The sequence below is a fragment of the Meles meles genome, chromosome 19 (assembly GCF_922984935.1).
Source record: "Meles meles chromosome 19, mMelMel3.1 paternal haplotype, whole genome shotgun sequence".
Lineage (NCBI taxonomy): Eukaryota > Metazoa > Chordata > Mammalia > Carnivora > Mustelidae > Meles > Meles meles.
In genome coordinates, this window is record NC_060084.1 from 44,714,942 (window position 1) to 44,733,899 (window position 18,958).

Consider the following 18,958-nt stretch of genomic DNA (forward strand, 5'->3'; position numbering starts at 1 on the left):
GGAGTACTCCTGTGGGTGGAGAGAATGTGGCCACCAGGGGGCACTGCTTACGCCAAGCACCTACTGTGTGCTGCTCGCTCTTCTAGATGTTAGGATAACCATGCTCAAGGCAGGAAAGGAGCTAATATTCTGAAAGTCGAGGAGTGTAAACAGACAAAAAAACTAACTGATTATATCAGGGCTGGGCTATCCGGGCTGCACAGTTGTGGGGTCCGACTCTTGGTTTCAGCTCAGGTGGTGATCTCCGGGTCTGGAACCAGCCTCCCGTTGGGTTCGGCACTCAAGGCAGAGTCTGCTTAAGATGCTCTCTCTCAGGGCGCCTGGGTGACTCAGTGGGTTAAAGCCTCTGCCTTCGGCTCAGGTCATGATCCCAGCGTCCTGGGATCGAGCCCCGCATCGGGCTCTCTGCTCCGCAGGGAGCCTGCTTCCTCCTCTTTCTCTGCCTGCCTCTCTGCCTAGTTGATTTCTCTGTCAAATTAAAAAAAAAAAAAAAAAAAAAAAAAAAAAAAAAAAAAAAAAAAAAGATGTTCTCTTTCCCTCTGCTCCTTCCCCCTCATAAACAAATAAATAAATATCCTCTTTTAAAAAGATTATGTCAGGGTGTAATAAATTGTATGGAGAAACTAAGGCAGGGTGACCAGATAGTGACGGATGGAGGCTCCTTACATAAGGGGCTCCCAAGTATCTGAGATTACATTAAAGGAGGATGCGGGGGCATCTGGGTGGCTCAGCCGTTAAGCATCTGCCTTCAGCTCAGGTCATGATCCCAGCGTCCTGGGATTGAGTCTGGTATTGGCTCTCTGCTAGGCGGGATGCCTGCTTCTCCCTCTCCCACTCCCCCTGCTTGTGTTCCATCTCTCTGTGTCTCTCTCTGTCAAATAAAATCTTGGAAAAGAAAAGAAACATTAAAAATAAAAAATAAAGGATGAGGGACTCGTGGAGAAGAGTACTCTGGGCAGAGGAAATGTGTCTGTGGGTCTGGAGGGGAAAAGCATGGAGGGATGGAGGATGGGAGGGAAACAAATGTAGACAAAGAACAGAAGGGAGAAGGGGTAAGACAGAGTGGTGACAGGTGACAAGGAGGAATGTGTAAGTGGAGGACTCTGGCTTTTGTCCTGAGGCCGGGGTAAGCCTCTGGAGGGGTTGTGATATGAAAGATCTCAAGACAGACTGTTACGTGAAAATGAGCAAGGTTAAGACAGTGTCCTAATGTTCACCTTAAGAAACAGAGGAGTTGGGGGCACCTGGGTGGCTCAGTGGGTTAAGCCTCTGCCTTTGGCTCAGGTCATGATCTCAGGGTCCTGGGATCAGGCCCCACATTGGGCTCTCTGCTCAGCGGGGAGACTGCTTCCCCCTCTCTCTCTCTGCCTGCCTCTCTGCCTACTTGTGATCTCTGTCAAATAAATAAATAAAATCTTTAAGAAAAAAAAAGAAAGAAACAGGAGTTGGTGGGACAGAATCTAGGTTCCCACTTGTTTGAATCTGCATCAAGAAATACTAGAACAGGGGTGCCTGGGGGCTCGGGGCAAGATCCCGGAGTCCTAAGATGGAGCCCCATGGTCAGTGGGGAGTCTGCTTCTCCCTCCCCCTCTGCCATTCCCCCTACTTGTGCTCTCACTCTCTCAAATAAATAAATCTAAAAAGAAAGAAAAAGTCCTAGAACAATACCAAGAAATTGGTGTTTTAAAATGATGAATGAGAGGAAGGAGGGAGAGGGAATGGAGTGGATGGAGATGAAGGTGAGAGGGCGGGGAAGATGTTCTGTGGCTGCCGAGTGGGAAACAGCACAGACCCTGGGAGGCAGGGAGCTTGGTGACCCAGCAAGTGGGGAACAAAAATGCAAGGACGGCAAGTTGGGTACACTATGTCCTTTGGAGCTTTGCCACAACAGAGGGCCTGAGAATCAGTGTTCCCAAGGCACATCTTTGCTGGCCAGGGGTGACGGCTGGAGGAGCTAATGGTCCAGCTCCTCCCTACAATCACATTAATAATGATGTTTATTAAGTCCCTGGCACCGGTCTATGATGTGTACATTTAAACCATGTAAACCTCGCACCACCACCAGGGGCAGGCACTGTTCTAATCCTCTTCATTTCAGAGGTGTGGAAACTGAGGCACAGGAAAGTTAAGTGACTTGTTCAAGTTGACACAGCTAGGAAGGGGGACAGATGGCATTTGAATCCAGGCCAAGAACCCCACAGTCCACGCTCTTACCCGCTATGGTATGCTGCTTCCCAGTGCTATTGTAGCCTTGTTCTCAGTCAAGTTGTATGGCCTTTTGGATAGGCTATCTCAGGAGTGTGAGCAGTCACTAACAATTTAGTATGAATTAGTTACCCTCACTCCCCCTTTCCTGACACTAATGCATAGCCATCACCGCTACGGTTTACGGGAGCACTGCAGTATAGGAGTTCAGTAATTGAGTTCTGGGGTCCTCTGCTGCAGACTGAAGCCCGGTGCCACTTGCCAGGCATGTAACTTTGGGCAAGTAGTATCACTAAACTGGGCCTCAGTTTCCTTCCTTTGTGAAGTCCCCATTTTCCAGAAGAGGAATCTGAGAGGCTCAACACAAGGGCACACCCAGGACTTTAGGACCTGGGTTTTGAGCACATAATCACCTCCACAGAATGAGGAACCAAAACCAGGTTCTGTGAGAGGAAGTCAGGCCCAAGAGAAAGTTCTGGGAGACATGCTCTGGTGATTGGTTGCCAGGAGGCCTACGTCCATTCTCCACACATCTGTTCTCTGTGCATCTGGGTGTAGGGAAGGGGACCCTGGGAGCCTGAGGTCTGCCTGCGCAGGGACAGCAAAGCCACCCACAGGGCTGGACAGGCAAGGTGTTTCTGCCTTCCTCCTTTTCTTCTTCTTCTTTTTTTCTTTTTTTAAAGATTCCATCTATTTGACAGAGATCACAAGCAGGCAGAGAGGCAGGCAGAGAGAGAGAGGAAGGGAAGCAGGCTCCCTGCTGAGCAGAGAGCCCGATGCGAGGCTCAATCCCAGGACCCTGAGATCATGACCTGAACCGAAGGCAGAGGCTTTAACCCACTGAGCCACCCAGGCGCCCCTGCCTTCCTCTTCCTCAGTGGCATCCCTTCCTGCCCCACTAGCGCTCAGACCCCTTGCAATGGGTGCCTGATCCAGCTGCTGGGTGACACAGAGTATGGGTGGGGGCCGGGCCCCAACGTCAGTCAGTAGAGGGAAGATGTGAGGTGTGCTTTGTTCTGGTGGGGGGAGGGGGGACACCCTAACTCTGGTCTTGCCCCCGTCCTTAGCCTGGCACAGCACCCCTGCCCCCCATCTCCTGACCACACACACAGGCAGGACCGTGGCTACTAGACCTGCCATTAAAATACTGAAATACCGGGGTGCCTGGGTGGCTTAGTCATTCAGCATCCACCTTTGGCTCAAGTCAGGATCCCAGGGTCCTGGGATCGAGTCCCACACCAGGCTCTCTGCTCAGCGGGGAGTCGGCTTCTCCTTCTCTCTCTCCCTCTGCCTACTTGTGTGTTCTCTGTCAAATAAATTCTTTAAAAAGAAATACTGAAATACTTCCACTGTTTGGGGTAAATAGCTGCCACCCACTTCTGATGCTCTCACCCCTCTGCTGGAGCCCTTCGGGCCTCCCCAGCACCCAGCCCAGGGGCCTTCCTGATCCAGCTCTGGAGGACCTGCCCATCCTGATGGGTGGGTGGATGGCTCCAGCAATACCTGGTACGTTCCCTGCATTAGGCTCAATGTCAATCCCTCCACCCACAAGGTTCAGAATCCTCAGGTATGGGTACCCATGTCACATGAACTCCTATGCATCCTTCAAAGCCTTGGTTCAATTGTCACTTTCTTCAGGAAGCCCTCTTGGTTTGTTCCTGATGTGTTTTGGTGATATTGGGCACGTCTGGGTTCGCGCATCTCCCCTCGTACGAGGACCACAGGCCATCATTCCCACAGGAGCCCCAGATGACACCCACTGGGGCCCTGCTGGCTTGCACTGGGGAAGGCTGAGGGGGCAGTGAAGACAAGCGGAGTCCTGGGAGGGGAGGTTGGGAGGCGGGGTAAGGTCAGCAGGGCCTGTTCTCATGCTCTCTGGCTGAGGAGTGATTCTCCATCTGTCAGGCCAGCTGCTGGTGTCAGGGGAGATGCAGCAGGACAGAGGGAGGTGTGTGGGGGAAGCTCGGGGAAGTCCACGGTAATCAGGGAGAGGAAAAACAGGCACACCGTGTTGTTACAGAACCATTACATACAACTTACAAATAAGCCAGGACAGTGTGGAGGGTAGGGGAGAAGGCAGGAAGCCACGGAGGCAAGGTCAGGGTGGCGCGGTCCGGGCCCGGTCCTGGAGGGGGCTCAGACTGCGGTCCCCGGAGGGGCTGGGCGGGCGGAGGCCAGGCTGCTTGTGGAGCCCTCGGAGCTTCCCAAGCAGCTCCTGGACGAAGTCCTGAGGACAGGGCAGGGGTCCTGAGAACACAGGGAGAGGCGGGGCTGCCCCTGCCCAGCCCCGCCCCTCTGATCTGGGCCCCTACTGCTCCTGCCTCAGCTCCCATGGCAGTGAAAGGGCCCGGAGGTGGGGGGAGGGGGGCGGGGGGTGTGTGTCAAAAGGCAGAGATGGGGAAAGGTGGGGAACAGAGAGACACAGGGAGAGATAGAGCCACAGGCAAGGAGGGAGACAGAGACCTAGAAAATGAGACCAAGCCAGAGGCACAGAAACAGAGGGAGAGACAAAAGAACAGAGAAAGAAACAGCCACAGAGAGACAAGATGTTTCTCAGGCCAAGGGATCGCCAGGAGGATCCCCAGGGACAGAGGCCTTAGCTCCGGGGGCAGACAGACACACAATGACGTTTGTCCCTCAGGCAGCCCAGAGCTGGTTGGAGAAACATGAATATTTTTCCCTTTTAAAGCAGGGAAGGAAGTGGGAGGGGTTGGGCTGCTCGGCTTCAGGGCTTGGAGGGATGGGGGTGGGGGGCAGAGGTGGGGAAGGGAATCCCAGGGTGGCAGAAGCAGCGGGAGGGGAGAGAGGCGGGGAGAGGCTGAGCCCCAGGACTGGCCGCCCAAAGGAGGGGGCAGCAGAGGGACCAGCAGAAGCCAGACACAGATGGGGAGCATCTCCATAGGGAGGAGATGACGGCCCCGGTGGCAGATGGGGAGAGACAAGCCAGGGTGAGGAGGACAAAGACACTATTGGAGACTGGGAAAGGGCTGAGCAGCTCAGAGGGCTCCCCAGAGTTCCCCCTGCCGCCCCTGGGCCAGGCAGCTTCTTCTCTCCTCCCCAGGGACCCCCTTCTCTACCAGGAAGCAGGGGCCCAGAGCAGGGAGGGACAACTCACCTCTGTGGGGTTCCTGCACGACTTCAGGAGTCCCTAAACCCCCGCCCCCCACAAAAAAAAGAAAATAGTAAATAACTAGACCCTCGGCCCCTCCAGCCCCCTTCTCTCTCCCAACAAAGCCCCAAGGCAACCAGACAAAAGGGAGTCAGGCTCCAGGGGGGACTTCCCATCTGGTCACTGGGGGAAAACATGGCCCAAGGGTCTTACAGAGTGAGTGGGGGGAGAGTTGAGTCAAGAAACTCAGCCCCAGGATCAGCTCTAAGTCCAGAGAGGGCCAGAAGGTCACACAGAGTTTCCTGCCTCTGGGAGAGCACAGGCCCTAAACAGCCAGGACACACAGGCAGGTAGCCTGCCTGGCTTTGACTCAGGACCCAGGGCAAGGGATTAAATCACTTTCCTCATCTGGAAGATGGAGGTCTTAAACCCTTCCCAGGATTTGTGAGGATTAAGTGAGTTAAGTGGAAACGAATGGAAACAGTGCCTGGCACGCAGGAAGTGCTCAGTAAACACGCTGACTATTGTTGGGGCTTCGGGGCAGCCTTTCCCTTCACCTACCTGGATTTTCCGGCTTCTGTCCTCTTCGCTCTCTAATTCCAACAATTCGTCGATGTTGACCTCATCAGGCATGTCTGCCTCCTAAGGCAGGGAGGGAGGAGGGGTCAGGGTCCCTTGCCCGCCCCTCCCTCGCCTTTGTCCAGGCCTCGGGAGAAGCTCCACCAGCCCCAGGGCCCAGCTGGCCGGTTCTGGAGCAACAATGTGGCAGTCAGGGACAGCACCGCCAACACGGGACATCTGGGTGCTGGGGGGAGGGGTGGCAGATGGGTTGACAGAGGCCCAGCGGTCTGTACCAGCTCAGATGCCGGGGCCCCCAGAGCCCTGAGAGCCTTGGGGCTGGCACAGGTCTCTCTCCTTGGCCCCAGTTCCCATAGAGGGAAACAGGCCTGGTCGAGTCTGGGAATGTCAGATTCTGGGACTCAGGAGAGGGGCTGGTTCTGCCCTTTCAAGGAAAAGTCTAAGCACTAGGTGTGGGGGAGGGGCGCAGGCTGGCCAGAGCCTGCTGGGGGAGGCCCCTTGCCTAAGAGGACCGAAAGGGAGGGTAGGGCTCCCGCCAGCCCCCAGGGCAAAGAGTGCACCTCAATTGGTCCAGAGAGATGACCACCAACGCGCCCCAGAGTGGGTGGGTGGGATGAGCCATGGGCCCAACTTTGAGCGGCCCAGAGGGGCATTCCTCCTGTAGCCTGCCGGGGCAAAAAGCCAAAGGCAGGCTGCCTCACTCTCCCTGTGGGGGACAGAATCCAGCTGTCAAAGCAAGAGATCCCGGAGGCTACAGATTTTTTCCTCCCCCACCCAACGTCCTTCAGACTTCACTGTGGGCCTTAGGGCTGGGTGGTTCCGGGTTTGTCTGCCGGGAGGGGGGTGGTCAGCAAAGGCAAGGCTAGTCCTTAAGTGGGTCGCACGCACGCCTGTGTGAGGCTCTGCAGGTAAGCCAGAGACCGAGGCCGAGGAGCCAGCGCTAAGGCCAAGGCCAGGGCCGGCAGGAGAGTGCAGAGCTCTGGGGTGTCATGAGCAGTCTGCCCAGGGGCTACGGTCCGAGGACTGCAAGGCATGTGGCTCTGGTTTAGCGTGTCACAGCAGCTGGAATGTCCGCCATCGGAGGATGACCTTAGAGGATGCCACCTACCAATGGCCACTGGACTTCTCCGTCCACTTCCAAGAGCCTCCTTGTGTGCCTGACAACAGTGGGACCTTGTGTCACCATCAGGGGCCCTGCCTTCTGTCACCTTCGAGCCGTGCGGAGGAGCATCTGTGCCTCCTGTCTGTCCACTGACACAACCCCCACGTCCCTGAGATTGTGTTTCATGTGTGCTGCAGTGTGACTTCAAGCAGAAACTCAAGTGGAAGGTGTGAAATGCACATGGATAACCTAGGCATCCTCACACGAGGCTGTCACTCATGCCCCGTGTGGCCACAGATAGCTGTCGTCTCTGCCTTGCCAGGCCTGTGTGTTCCTACAGCTCCTGCGGTTTTCTGTCTGCGTGTGGCTGTAATTTCGCCTATTTTCTGTGAGCAGCTCAGTCATTGTGTCTGCATGTGGTCCTTCCTTTTGCTTTTACGAGGCAACGGAGGGTTTTCCTTGAATCATGCCGTGTCCCAGGCTTGCCTCGGCTCTGGTGGGCGTATGACTCCATGGCGGGTCTTTGAGTAGCCGGAACCGGAGTCCTTTTGTGTGGGTGTAGTTGTGCGGGGTGTCGGCATACGACGGTGGCCTGTGCTATTGTGTCCGTGGGTACTGATCTGTAGGGGACCGCAGCCTGTGTCCCTGAGAGTCTGTACGTGGCTGCTTGTCTATTAGTGGCTCTAACTTGTCGCTGGGCACGTCTGTGAATGCTGTCGCTTCCTTTGCGGTGTGTCTCTGGGTCTCAGTACCCTCCTGGTCCCTTCACCGGATCTAGGTTCGGCTTGAAGACAGACCCCCCCCCCAACCTCTCTCCAGATTCGGCCGCCCTGACTCCCCAACTTTGCCTCCTTGCCCCCCCATAGGCTCAACCACTATGCTCAACCATCTCTGGAGACCCGAGCGGGTGTCTGATTCCACAAGCAGAGACCCAGGGAGGGGACACAGCAAGGGCCAATGAGTCCCCCAGCGCGCGTTCCCTTGTGTGACCGAGGCCAGCACAAGCAACCAGAGACCCCGAGGCGTAAGGAGTCCGGACCAAGGGTGTGTCACTCCGCGATCCCCACCCGCGCCTTTGCCCCCATACCCCTCCCTGCCTTACCCTGCCGCGGTACAGCTCCTCCAAGCGCCCGTCAATCCACTTCTCCACGTCCAGCCGCCGCTGCAGCTCCCGCCGGTCGTACTTGACGGTGACACGCGCGTGTCGTTTCTGCAGGCCCCCGGGGCTGCCCCCCGGGCCGCGAGCCCGCGATGGAGACTGCAGCTTGCTCAGCACCCGCTTGCCCAGCCGCTGAGCTGCCATACCGGTCCCGGTCCCGGCCCCCGCGCCGCGCTGTGCGGCTCCGCGGGCGCCCAGGGGGCCTCTTACGGGCCGGGGCGGGGCCGGCCGGGGGCGGGGGCTCAGGCTAGCCCCGGGGCCAGCTCCGCCCCAGTCGCCCGGGCCTCAGTTTCCCCGCCGGCTGTGCGGGGACTGGTCGCTGCACCGCGTAAAGCCCGCAGCAGTGTTCAGTTCAGGTGGGGGCGCGGTCCTGGAGTCCCAGGCTGGGGCTGGGCGGCTGGGGATCCCGGGACCTGGATCCCGGGGGGCGGGGTCCCGGGACAGGCTCTTGGGGACCGGGCCTGTCTGCGCCCCCTGACGGCTGCAAGGGACAGTGCAGGAGCCCGCGTGCCGCCTTTCTCCGCAAGGGAAGATTCAGCCAGAGTACTCACGGTACATTTATTCGTTCTTTCATTTTTTCGCTCATTCATGCAGCCTTCCGTTCACTTATTCACTCACTCTATTCAACAAATATGTACTCGTTTGACATCATGACATCTGGTAGCCTGTCATATCACACTCCTCAAGCCGGATAGCATCCAGATGGTCTTTCCTCCCTCTGGTTATTATCAGGCCCCTCCTCCCGGAGTCCCTTCCCCATGGGTTTCTTAGTGACCTGCGCAGGGGGAGTCGGCACCTGCTCTCTTCAGTTCTTTCAGATTTCTGAAAATCTCGGGGGAAAAAAATATGTGTGTGTGTGTGTGTGTGTGTGTGTGTGTGAGAGAGAGAGAGAGAGAGAGAGAGATCACACACACACACACACACACACACACACACACACACACACACACACACCAGGCACTGTTCTAGGCACTAGAGAAAGAACAGTGAACAGGAAAGCCTAGTCCTCGAGGAGTTGACATTCTTACGCTGGGGGCAGTCAATAGGAAGCACTAGTATACAGCTTATTAGAATATAAGTTCTATGGAGAAATACGAAGCAGAAAGGAGGAATGAAGTGAGGGAGGGGTTGCGGTTTTAGCAAGGGAGATCACAGAAGTCCCTTACTTCACCAGTCTTCCTGCTTCTAATTATGAGCACTAAGAACGATTCTTTTTACGATTCTAATTAAAAGCAGCAAGGACCCAGGCACCCCTAGAGCTTACTTAAAAAAAAAATTAAAAAGTTTGGTTTTTTGTTTGTTTGTTTTTTAAGATTTTATTTATGTATTTGGCAGAAAGAGAGAAAGAGATCACAAGTAGGCAGAGCAGCAGGCAAAGAGAGAGAGGGAAGCAGGCTCCCTGCTGAGCAGAGAGCCTGATGTGGGGCCTGATCCCAGGACCCTGAGATCATGACCTGCAGAGGCTTAACCCAGTAGGCCACCCAGGTGTCCCCCCCAAGAAAGAAAGTTTTGTGTTTCAAAGGACATCCTCCAGAAAGGGAAGAGGTGGGGTGCCTGGGTGGCTCCATCATTAAACCTCTGCCTTTGGCTCAGTTCATGATCCCAGGGTCCTGGGATTGAGCCCCATATCCGCTCAATGCAAAGCCTGCTTCTTCCTCTCCCACTCCCCCTGCTTGTGTTCCCTCTCTCTGTGTGTCTCTCTGTGTCAAATAAATAAATAAAATCTTTTAAAAAATTAAAAAAAAAAAGGAAAGAGACAACCCCCAGAGTGAAGAAAGAATTGCAAACCATGTACCTGATAAGATACTTCTTTAAAGATTTTATTTATTTATTTTCTTTTTTTTTAAGGATTTTATTTATTTATTTGACAGAGAGAAATCACAAGGAGGCAGAGAGGCAGGCAGAGAGAGAGGAGGAAGCAGGCTCCTTGCCCAGCAGAGAGCCCAATATGGGGCTTGATCCCAGGACCCTGGGATCATGACCTGAGCCGAAGGCAGAGGTTTTTTTTTGTTTGTTTGTTTGTTTGTTTTTTTAAAGATTTTATTTATTTATTTGACAGAGAGAGAGATCACAAGTAGGCAGAGAGGCAGGCAGAGAGAGAGGAGGAAGCAGACTCCCTGCGGAGCAGAGAGCCCGATGCGGGGCTCGATCCCAGGACCCTGAGATCATGACCTGAGCGGAAGGCAGTGGCTTAATCCACTGAGCCACTCAGGCGCCCCGAAAGCAGAGGTTTTAACCCACTGAGCCACCCAGGCGCCCCTTATTTTCTATTTTTTAATGATTTTATTTATTTATTTGAGAGAGAGAGCACACAAGCTGGGGCAGAGGGAGAGGGAGAAGCAGCCTCCCCTGCTGAGCACAGTCTGACATGGGGCTCCATCCCAGTCAAAAGCAGACTCTTAGCCAACTGAGGCACCCAGGTACTCCTATTTATTTATTTGAGAGAGAGAGAGAGAGAGAGGGAGAGAGAGAGGATGGGCAGAGAGAGAAGCAGTGAGAGAACCCCAGGCAGACTCTGCACTGTGTGCAACAGCCCACTCAGGGCTCAGTCCCACGACCCAGAGATCATGACCACAGCCTAAACCAAGAGTCAGGGGCTCAACCATCTGAGCCCCCCAGGTGCCCCCTAATAAGGTACTTGTACCTAAAATAAAGAAAGAAGTGGTGGAACTCAATAAGACAAATAAGCTAGGGAAAAAATGAACAAAGACTCTGAATAGACATTTCTCTAAAAAAGATTGTATAAAAGGCCAGTAAATATATGAAAATATGCTCAACAGGTTAATTACCAGGAAAATGCAAATCAAAACCATAAGGAGATACCACTTCACATCCAGTAGGATGGCCATAATATTTTTAATTTCTTTTTTTTTTAAGATTTTATTTATTTATTTGACAGAGAGAGAGATCGCAAGTAGGCAGAGAGGCAGGCAGAGAGAGAGGAGGAAGCAGGCTCCCTGTGGAGCAGAGAGCCGGATGCGGGGCTCGATCCCAGGACCCTGGGATCATGACCTGAGCCAAAGGCAGAGGCTTTAACCCACTGAGCCTCCCAGGCGTCCCTATAATAGCTTTTAAATGGAAAATACCAAGTGTTGGCAAGGCTGTGGAGAAATCACAACTTTCATACATTCATGCTGGGAATAGAAAATGGTGCAGCCACTTTGGAAAACATTCTGGCAGTTCCTCAAAAGGTTAAACTTAGAGTTACCATATGACTCAGCAATTCTACTCCTAAGAGTACACTAGAGAACTGAAAGCATATGTTCACGCAAAAACTTGTACATGAATGTTCATCACGGCATTGTTCAGAATAACCAGAAGGTGGAAACAACACAGCACACCAACTGATGAATGGATAAATAAAATGTGGTACGTCCATACAATGGCCTGGAATTTGGCAATGAAAAGAAATTAAGTATTGATACATGCTATACCATAGATGAACCTTGAAACCGTGCCAAGTGAGAGAGGCCAGACTCAAAAGGCCACATGCTGTATGATTCTACTTATATGAAATGTCCAGAATAGGCAAATCCATAGACAGAAAATAGATTGGTGGTTGCCTGGGGCTGAGAGAATTGAGGGGAGGAGAGTGATTGCTGACCAGTATGGGGTTTCTTTTCTTTTCTTTTTTTTAAGATTTTCTTTATTTGACACAGAGAGAGTAGGGATGGAGGGGGAAGAACAAGGCAGAGGGAGAAGCAATGTCCCTGGTGAGCAGAGAGCCCAATGACCGACTTGATACCAGGACCTTGGGATCATGACCTGAGCCGAAGGCAGAGGCTTTAACCCACTGAGCCACCCAGGTGCCCCAGGCCTGTGGATATTTTGAGGTGGGTGGCCTGTTGGGGCTGTCTGGATTCAGTCAGGGGGTCACTGTGGGCCCTTGTGCCTGGATCAAGTTTCCATGGCTCATGCCTGCTGTCTCAAAGTAGCCTCTACAAAGCATGGTCTTTTCTCAACGGTGTTTGCCCTGATGGTTCTTTCTGTCTATCAGCAGGGTTCATTCCTTCATCTCCCTCAGATGTTACCGGAGCAGTGGAGTCCTGTCTGAACACCTACCTCACTCACATTGTAAGTCCCACGTCCCTTATCTGGCTCGATGTTTTATCCATAACATCACCTTTCCACATTGTATATAATTTGCTTATTCTATCTATTGTCCGTTTTCCAGCCTGCTATGTGCCGCCGAAGGGCAAAAGGAGTGGTCTACAGGAGTACAGGAGTAAAGGGGGTACACTGACTGTAGAGAATTTAAAATACAAACAAATAGGGGCACCTGGGTGGCTCAGTGGGTTAAAGCCTCTGCCTTCAGCTCAGGTCATGATCTCAGGGTCTTGGAATCAAGACCCGCATTGGGCTCTCTGCTCAGCAGGGAGCCTGCTTCCCCCTCTCTCTGCCTGCCTCTCTGCCTACTTGTGATCTCTCTCTATCAAATAAATAAATAAAATCTTAAAATAAAATATAAACAAAGAAAACCGACCGAAAGTTGGCCCAGTTTTTATTAGACCATGCACTGACAAATTCTAAGGTGTATCAGTGATAAAATAATCCTCCAAAATAATCCAGAATCTTTTGTTGGTCTGTTTGTAAACAATTGATACAATTACTGTTGAGTTTATTTTATTTTATTTTTTTAAGATTTACTTATTTATTTGAAAGAGAAACAGAGAGCAGAAGTGGGGGGAGGGGCAGAGGGAGAAGGAGAGAAGCAAACTCTCTGCTGAGCTCAGAGCCCAACATGGGCATCATCTCAAGACCCTGAGATCCTGACCTGAGCTGAAATCAAGAGTCACCTGCTTCACTGACTGAACCACTGACACTCCAGTTTTTGTTTTTGTTTTTTTAAGATTTTATTTATTTGGGCGGGGGAGAGAGACAGAGAGAGAGCGAGAGAGAGAATGAAGGGGGGAGAGGCAGAGGGAGAAGCAGTCTCCCAGCTGAGCAGGGAGCTGATGTAGGGCTGGATTCCAGAAGCCCAAGAGTCTGAGCCAAAGGCAGCCACTTAACCGACTGAGTCACCCAGGCGCCCTGTCCCCCATTGAGTTTTAACAATAGGCTTCCAGTTAGTTTTTTTTTTCCAGTTAATTATTTTATTACTGTGTCCTTTAGTAAATGTTGTATTTGTAATAGTTTTCTTTTTTTTTAAAGATTTATTTATTTATTTATTTGACACACAGAGAGATCACAAGTAGGCAGAGAGGCAGCAGAGAGAGGAGGAAGCAGGCTCCCCGCTGAGCAGAGAGCCCGCTGAGATGATGTGATGATGTGGGGCCTGATCCCAGGACCCTGAGGTCATGACCTGAGCTGAAGGCAGAGACTTTAACCCACTGAGCCACCCAGGTGCCCCTCAATTGTTAATTTTAAGACTAAAGAACAAATTAATGGGGGCTCCTGGGTGGCTTAGTGGGTTAAACCTCTGCCTTCCGCTCAGGTCATGATCTCAGGGTCCTGGGATTGAGCCCCACGTCGGGCTCTCTCTGCCTGTCTCTCTGCCTACTTGTGATCTCTCTCTCAGTCAAATAAATAAAATCTTAAAAAAAAAAGAGAGAACAAATTAACGACTCTTACATGATTGTTATTGAAAATAATTTTCTGGTAGAGAGGAGGAAGTATAAAAAAGTTATCCCCTCCAGGTGTCAAATATCCTAGTCCTACCACTGTTTCCAATATTACAAAATGAGTTCCGGGGTGTCTGGGTGGCTCAGTGGGTTAAAGCCTCTGCCTGCGGCTCAGGTCATGATCTCAGGGTCCTGGGATTGAGCCCCGCATCGGGCTCTCTGCTTGGCAGGCAGCCTGCTTCCCCCTCTCTCTCTGCCTGCCTCTCTGCCTACTTGTGATCTCTCTGTCAAATAAACAAATAAAATCTTTAAAAAAAAAAAAAAAGAGCTCCAACAGGACAGGGATTTTGCTTTGTTCCTTGTTGTATCTTCTCCAGCATTTATAAGAGTACCTGGCTCATAGTGGGTGCTCAATGAATATGCCAAATGAACAGATGGCGTGAATGAATGGACCTGTGACTCCTTTCCAGCCTCAACTCTCACCACAGTCCTGTTTTCCGGCTAAAGTCCTGTCTTAGAGAAATGGGGTGTGGTCGCAGGGTTCAGGTGCTGGAGAGATCTTTGTTCTCACGTTGAGACTCTTAACCTTGAGTCCTTGGACCTCACTAAAAGATTAAAGAAGATGGTGGGCAAAAATTTTTTTTAATAACAAAAAGGGGTTTGGACACCTGGTTGGCTCAGTTGGTATAGCACATGACTCTTGATCTTGAGGTTGCTGAGTTCCTGCCCCATGCTGGGTGTAGAGATTACTTAAAAATAAAACAAACAAACAAAAAAATGGACACAAAAGCTCCATTGCTTCAGGTAGACACCATTTTGATAACGCAATTAAGGCTCCTCACAAGTTACGTGAGGAGGGAGCCTGAAGACTGGGAACGGCCCTGGATCCTGTAAGGCACTGTTGCCTTCCTTGCCTAGGGCCTTTGCATTTGCTGTTCCAGACACTTAGAATGTTTCTCCATCAGCGCTTCTGATCCTTCAGGGTTCATTATCAAAGTGAAGGATTCATTATCAAAGCCACCGCCTCACTTCCACCACCTCAGTCCCTGATCACTCAGTCTGTGCTCCCTGGTCCCATCCCCAATGATTCTAATCAGTCCGTCCTGTGCTTCTGTCATCACTACTCTTGGTTGTTCCAGTCTGGTGAGGAAAGGACTAGTCTGGCGTGGTCATTGCTGGGTTCCCAGGAACGTGCCCAGTAGGCGTTGAGTGAACGTTCAATTTAGGAAGGAAATCCCTCACCCTCAAAGGAGGGCAAAAATGAGGCAAGCTTCATCGCCACATTTTCAGGAACCACAGATTTCCAGGAAGAGCATTCTGTACCCTCTTCTCCTACCCCAAGGCCCAGCCCAAGAGTGAAGATACTGATGTAGGAGAGGCGATGTTAGGATTCGAAGCCAACGGTCAAGAAAGAATTCTTAAGACGTCTTTGGTGCAAGATGGTGGTTTATTAAAGCAGGGGGACAGGACCCTTGGGCAGAAAGATGAGCAACCGGGTCAGGAGTGGCGCCTAAAAGGGAGGTTTCAAAAGAACTTTAATATGCTAAAGAGGACCTGCAAGATACTGGAGGCCCTGCCATTTTCAAGTTAAGGTTGTTTTTCCTCTCTAGCAAGGGATTAACATTAAGATAGTTGGGAGATTCTTGGAAGACTTATCACAAGAGTCCCACCCAGGAGTGGAGGTGGGGGGAGGTTCGAGCTAGAATTACCTTTTGGCTTTAGCCAAAACATCAAGGCAACTGAGTCCTTAGAGGAATGTCTCTGCCTGTTCAAGGACTTGTCAATGAGCTCTGAGGAAATTTAATAATTTTTTCTTCTGCCTTTGTTTCAGTAGTAGGACGTCACCAAGCCCGGGATCCGGGTAGCAGTAGCCCCAGGGCTCAGCAGTTTGCATCTTCCCACAGGCTAGGTCCTACCCTGGGGAAAGAACGCCAGCCCCGCCCCCTCTCCCCCATCCTGGGGCCAGCCCAGGTGCGCGGAGGGAGGAGGATCCTCGCTCAGGTGCCTGCTCCCTGCGCTTGCGCTCTACGTGCCCCGCCTCGCCAGGTGCGCCCCGCCCCCCTCCTGACCGGCCACCTTCCACAGCTGCGCGGAGGCGGCCGCCATTGGCTCTATCAACCACTGAGTATTTGGGAGGTTTGCGGGGTTCTGAACCGTGGAAGAGTCGCTGAGTGTCGCCGGGGCAAGGGGCGAGTGGGGGGCGGACAGAGGCGTCGTGGCCGTAGGAGGCAGCGTGTCCGCAAACGGAAGGTCCGCCGAGGTGGGGGGTGGGGGGTTTCCCGGAGGCTTCGGCAGGAGCGCCGGCGCAGCACCTCGCAGACCCTCTGGGAGCGCCCGCACCTGAACACGAGGCTCTCTAGCGCGCGTGCGCGGCGAGGGTCTTCCCGCACCTGATCGCGAGACCCTAACGGCCATCGGCTCAAGGCTTCGCGGGCGCTGCCGGGTGGAACCCATCATGGCGCAGCTGTGTGGGCCGAGGCTGTGCGGGGCTCTCCTCGCCCTGTTGGCTTCGCTGCTCCTCTTCCGGGCTGAGGCGGCCGACGGAGAACGTGGCGTCCACGGTGAGGGCCAGGGCGGGTCTCCCGGAGGAGTGGAAGGCCGACAGGTGGAGGGCGGGGCGCGAGGGGATTTGGGCAAGGTCTGAGCCGGGCGAATAGGCGGGAGAGGGAATTGGGGGCGACCTGGTGAAGCTCAGGGGGTGTGGTGGAGCGGGCTGTAGGAGATTGAACCTGGGGCTGAGGTTTGGGAGCCCGTGGGTCTGAGGACGGGCGGCGGGGCCAGAGTTGGGAAAGTTTCCTGCGGGTGAGGGAGGAGACTTGGGGTATTGACCAGGAAGGAGTGGCGTTGGCCCTTCCTGTGGCAGGAAGGGGCTGAGAGGCCCAACAGAAGACCAGCCTTCTCCTGGCAGAGGAGAGTTCTGCGGCCCAGGAGAGCCCTGAGAGGCCGGGCGTGAGAGGGTGGAGATTGGATTAGGTGACGTAATGGCAGTTTTATCCTCCGGCAAGAAGCCCCCACACCCACCTCTTTAGATACTGGAGCGGAAGGCAGCGGCTTAACCCACTGAGCCACCCAGGCGCCCTGGGAAGGTCATTTTAAACAAGTGTTGTCATAACCTTAAATGCTTCAGACAAGCACAGCCAGGCTTTGGAAAAAACCCTTCTTTTCAAAGAAGAATTCACTGATTCAGCAAAATTTATTGAGCCCCTGCTGTGTGTCAGGGATGATGCTGGCACCGGTGGTAACAGTTGTGACTTAGACAAGACAGGTCCCAGCACTTAGCTTATATTCTAGTGGGAAAGACAGAGACAGTGAGTAAACATTAGATAAAGAGCAGTCACCGCAGTATTAAATTACTAAGAAGTAAATGAACAAGGTGAAGTACACAAACAGCGTGATGTAAGATGATGGGGCTGCTTTAGCTCAGGTGGTCAGGGGAGGCCTCTCTGAGGAGGGTGACGTCTTGAGCCCTAACACAAAGACCTGGTGGGTGAGAGTCCGTGGAGATAATGGAGGCCTCCAGGTTGGAGGAATCCTGGTAGTATTCAAGGAAAAGACACAGAATCATCCTAGCTGGAGTTAGAAGTAGGGGTGGGGAGAGAATTGGAGGAGGATGTGAGGTGGGAGAAGTAGGCAGGAGCCAGGTGGCTTCGTAGGCCAGCGTTCTGGGTGGAAAGAGAAAAAGCAGGGTTTGTGTGCCACTTATCACCTGTGGTGACTTCTGTAATTTATTTATTTTTAAAAAGATTTTTTTTTATTTATTTGACTGACAGAGATCACACGCAGGCAGAGAGGCAGGCAGAGAGAGAGAGAGAGAGAGAGGAGGAAGCAGGCTCCCTGCTGCGCAGAGAGAGCCAGATGGTGGGACTGGATCCCAGGACCCTGGAGGATCATGACCTGAGCTGAAGGCAGAGGCTTTAACCCGCTGAGCCACCCAGGTGCCCCACCTGTGGTGACTTCTGAAGTCTGTTAATTTACCCACGTCAGAGGCAGAGAGGGAAAAATAACCTAATGGGGACGTTAGGAATCCTTGGGGAGAGAATCAGCTCTGTAGGTCAAGGAATCAAGAGTGGAGGTGGGGGGCGCCTGGGTGGCTCAGTGGATTAAGCCGCTGCCTTCAGCTCGGGTCATGATCTCGGGGTCCTGGGATCGAGCCCCGCATTGGGCTCTGCTCCGCAGGGAGCCTGCTTCCTCCTCTCTCTCTGCCTGCCTCTCTGCCTACTTGTTTGTGATCTCTCTCTCTCTGTCAAATAAATAAATAAAAATCTAAAAAAAAAAAAAAAAAGAGTGGAGGTGGGTGTTAGGCACCTGGGTGGCTCAGCGGTTAAGGGTCTCCCTTTGGCTCAGGTCCTGGTGCCATCATCCTGCTCAGTGGAGAGTCTGCTTCTCTCACTTCCTCTGCCTTTCCCCCTCCTTGTACGTGCTCTCTCAGATAAATAAATGAAATCTTAAAGATAGATAAAACAGGGACGCCTGGGTGGGTGGCTCAGTCAGTTAAACATCTGCATTCAGCTCATGTCATGATGCCAGGGTCTTGGGATGGAGCCCCGTGTTGGGCTCCCTGCTCATTGGAGAGCCTGCTTCTCCCTCTCCCTCTGCCTGCCACTCTGCCTACTTACACTCCCTATCTTTCTGTCAAATAAATAAATAAAATCTAAAAAATTAAAAACTAAAACAACTCATAAAATTAAGGGGGTGCCTCGGTGGCTCAGTGGGTTAAAGCCTCTGCTTTCAACTCATCCCGGGATCGAGCCCCACATTGGGCTCCCTGCTTGGCAGAGAGCCTGCTTCCCTTCCTCTCTGTCTGCCTCTCTGCCTACTTGTGATCTCTGTCAAATAAATAAATTAAAATCTTTAAAAATTCAGGTGCTGAACATACTTGCAGTCTGAACTAGAATTTGACATGACTTTTTTCAATGACATAATCATGTTAGGATGTGCCTTTTAGTTACCTGCTCTGGGACATAATCAAAACTGAATTTAGGGTTAACCTCTATTGCTTATTTAGTTCTGATCCTTGAAACAGCCTGGTTGGGTGGTCAAGCTACAGGTCTTGACTAAGATCATGCAGTTGTAATTGACAAAGTCAGGTCTGACTTCAGAGGCCTTCTCTTTTCCTGGTGGCCTTTCTGGCTGCTGCAGCTGGGTGGACCTCCTGACCTTTCAGAAGTACTCTTGTCTCGTTGGGTGAACTAATGACCTTGCTTATCTGAAGTTCTGTTTGTTTGAAAGCTTTCAGTAGTTTA

At 52.4% G+C, this 18,958-nt stretch overlaps 2 protein-coding genes across 4 annotated transcripts in view; one reads left to right on the forward strand and one right to left on the reverse strand.

The window, feature by feature from the left end:
* Window positions 1-419: 419 nt before the first annotated feature.
* Window positions 420-8,516, reverse strand: PPP1R14A (protein phosphatase 1 regulatory inhibitor subunit 14A). Of its 2 annotated transcripts, XR_006816312.1 has the most exons (5): window positions 8,098-8,516; window positions 5,876-5,956; window positions 5,321-5,353; window positions 4,246-4,432; window positions 420-468 (listed from the first exon to the last, which is right to left on the reverse strand). XR_006816312.1 is itself a non-coding variant. In XM_045989505.1 (4 exons), exons 1-4 carry the CDS (start codon window positions 8,296-8,298, stop codon window positions 4,304-4,306), a joined length of 444 nt encoding a protein of 147 aa, XP_045845461.1. In that variant the 5' UTR covers window positions 8,299-8,515; the 3' UTR covers window positions 4,195-4,303. The 2 variants fall into 2 exon arrangements, 1 of the variants encoding a protein (XP_045845461.1); XM_045989505.1 differs by lacking the exon at window positions 420-468 and having other exon boundaries at window positions 4,195-4,432; window positions 8,098-8,515.
* A 7,274-nt stretch (window positions 8,517-15,790) lies between these two features.
* The window catches only part of SPINT2 (serine peptidase inhibitor, Kunitz type 2), a 30,165-nt gene continuing 26,997 nt past the window's right edge, over window positions 15,791-18,958 (forward strand). Inside the window, exon 1 of one of the 2 annotated variants that reach the window (XM_045989229.1) lies at window positions 15,791-16,276. In XM_045989229.1, coding sequence (XP_045845185.1) covers window positions 16,171-16,276 — 106 coding nt within the window. In that variant the 5' untranslated portion in view covers window positions 15,791-16,170. The remainder of the gene's footprint in view (window positions 16,277-18,958) is intronic. The other variant, XM_045989228.1, reaches the window with a different exon arrangement.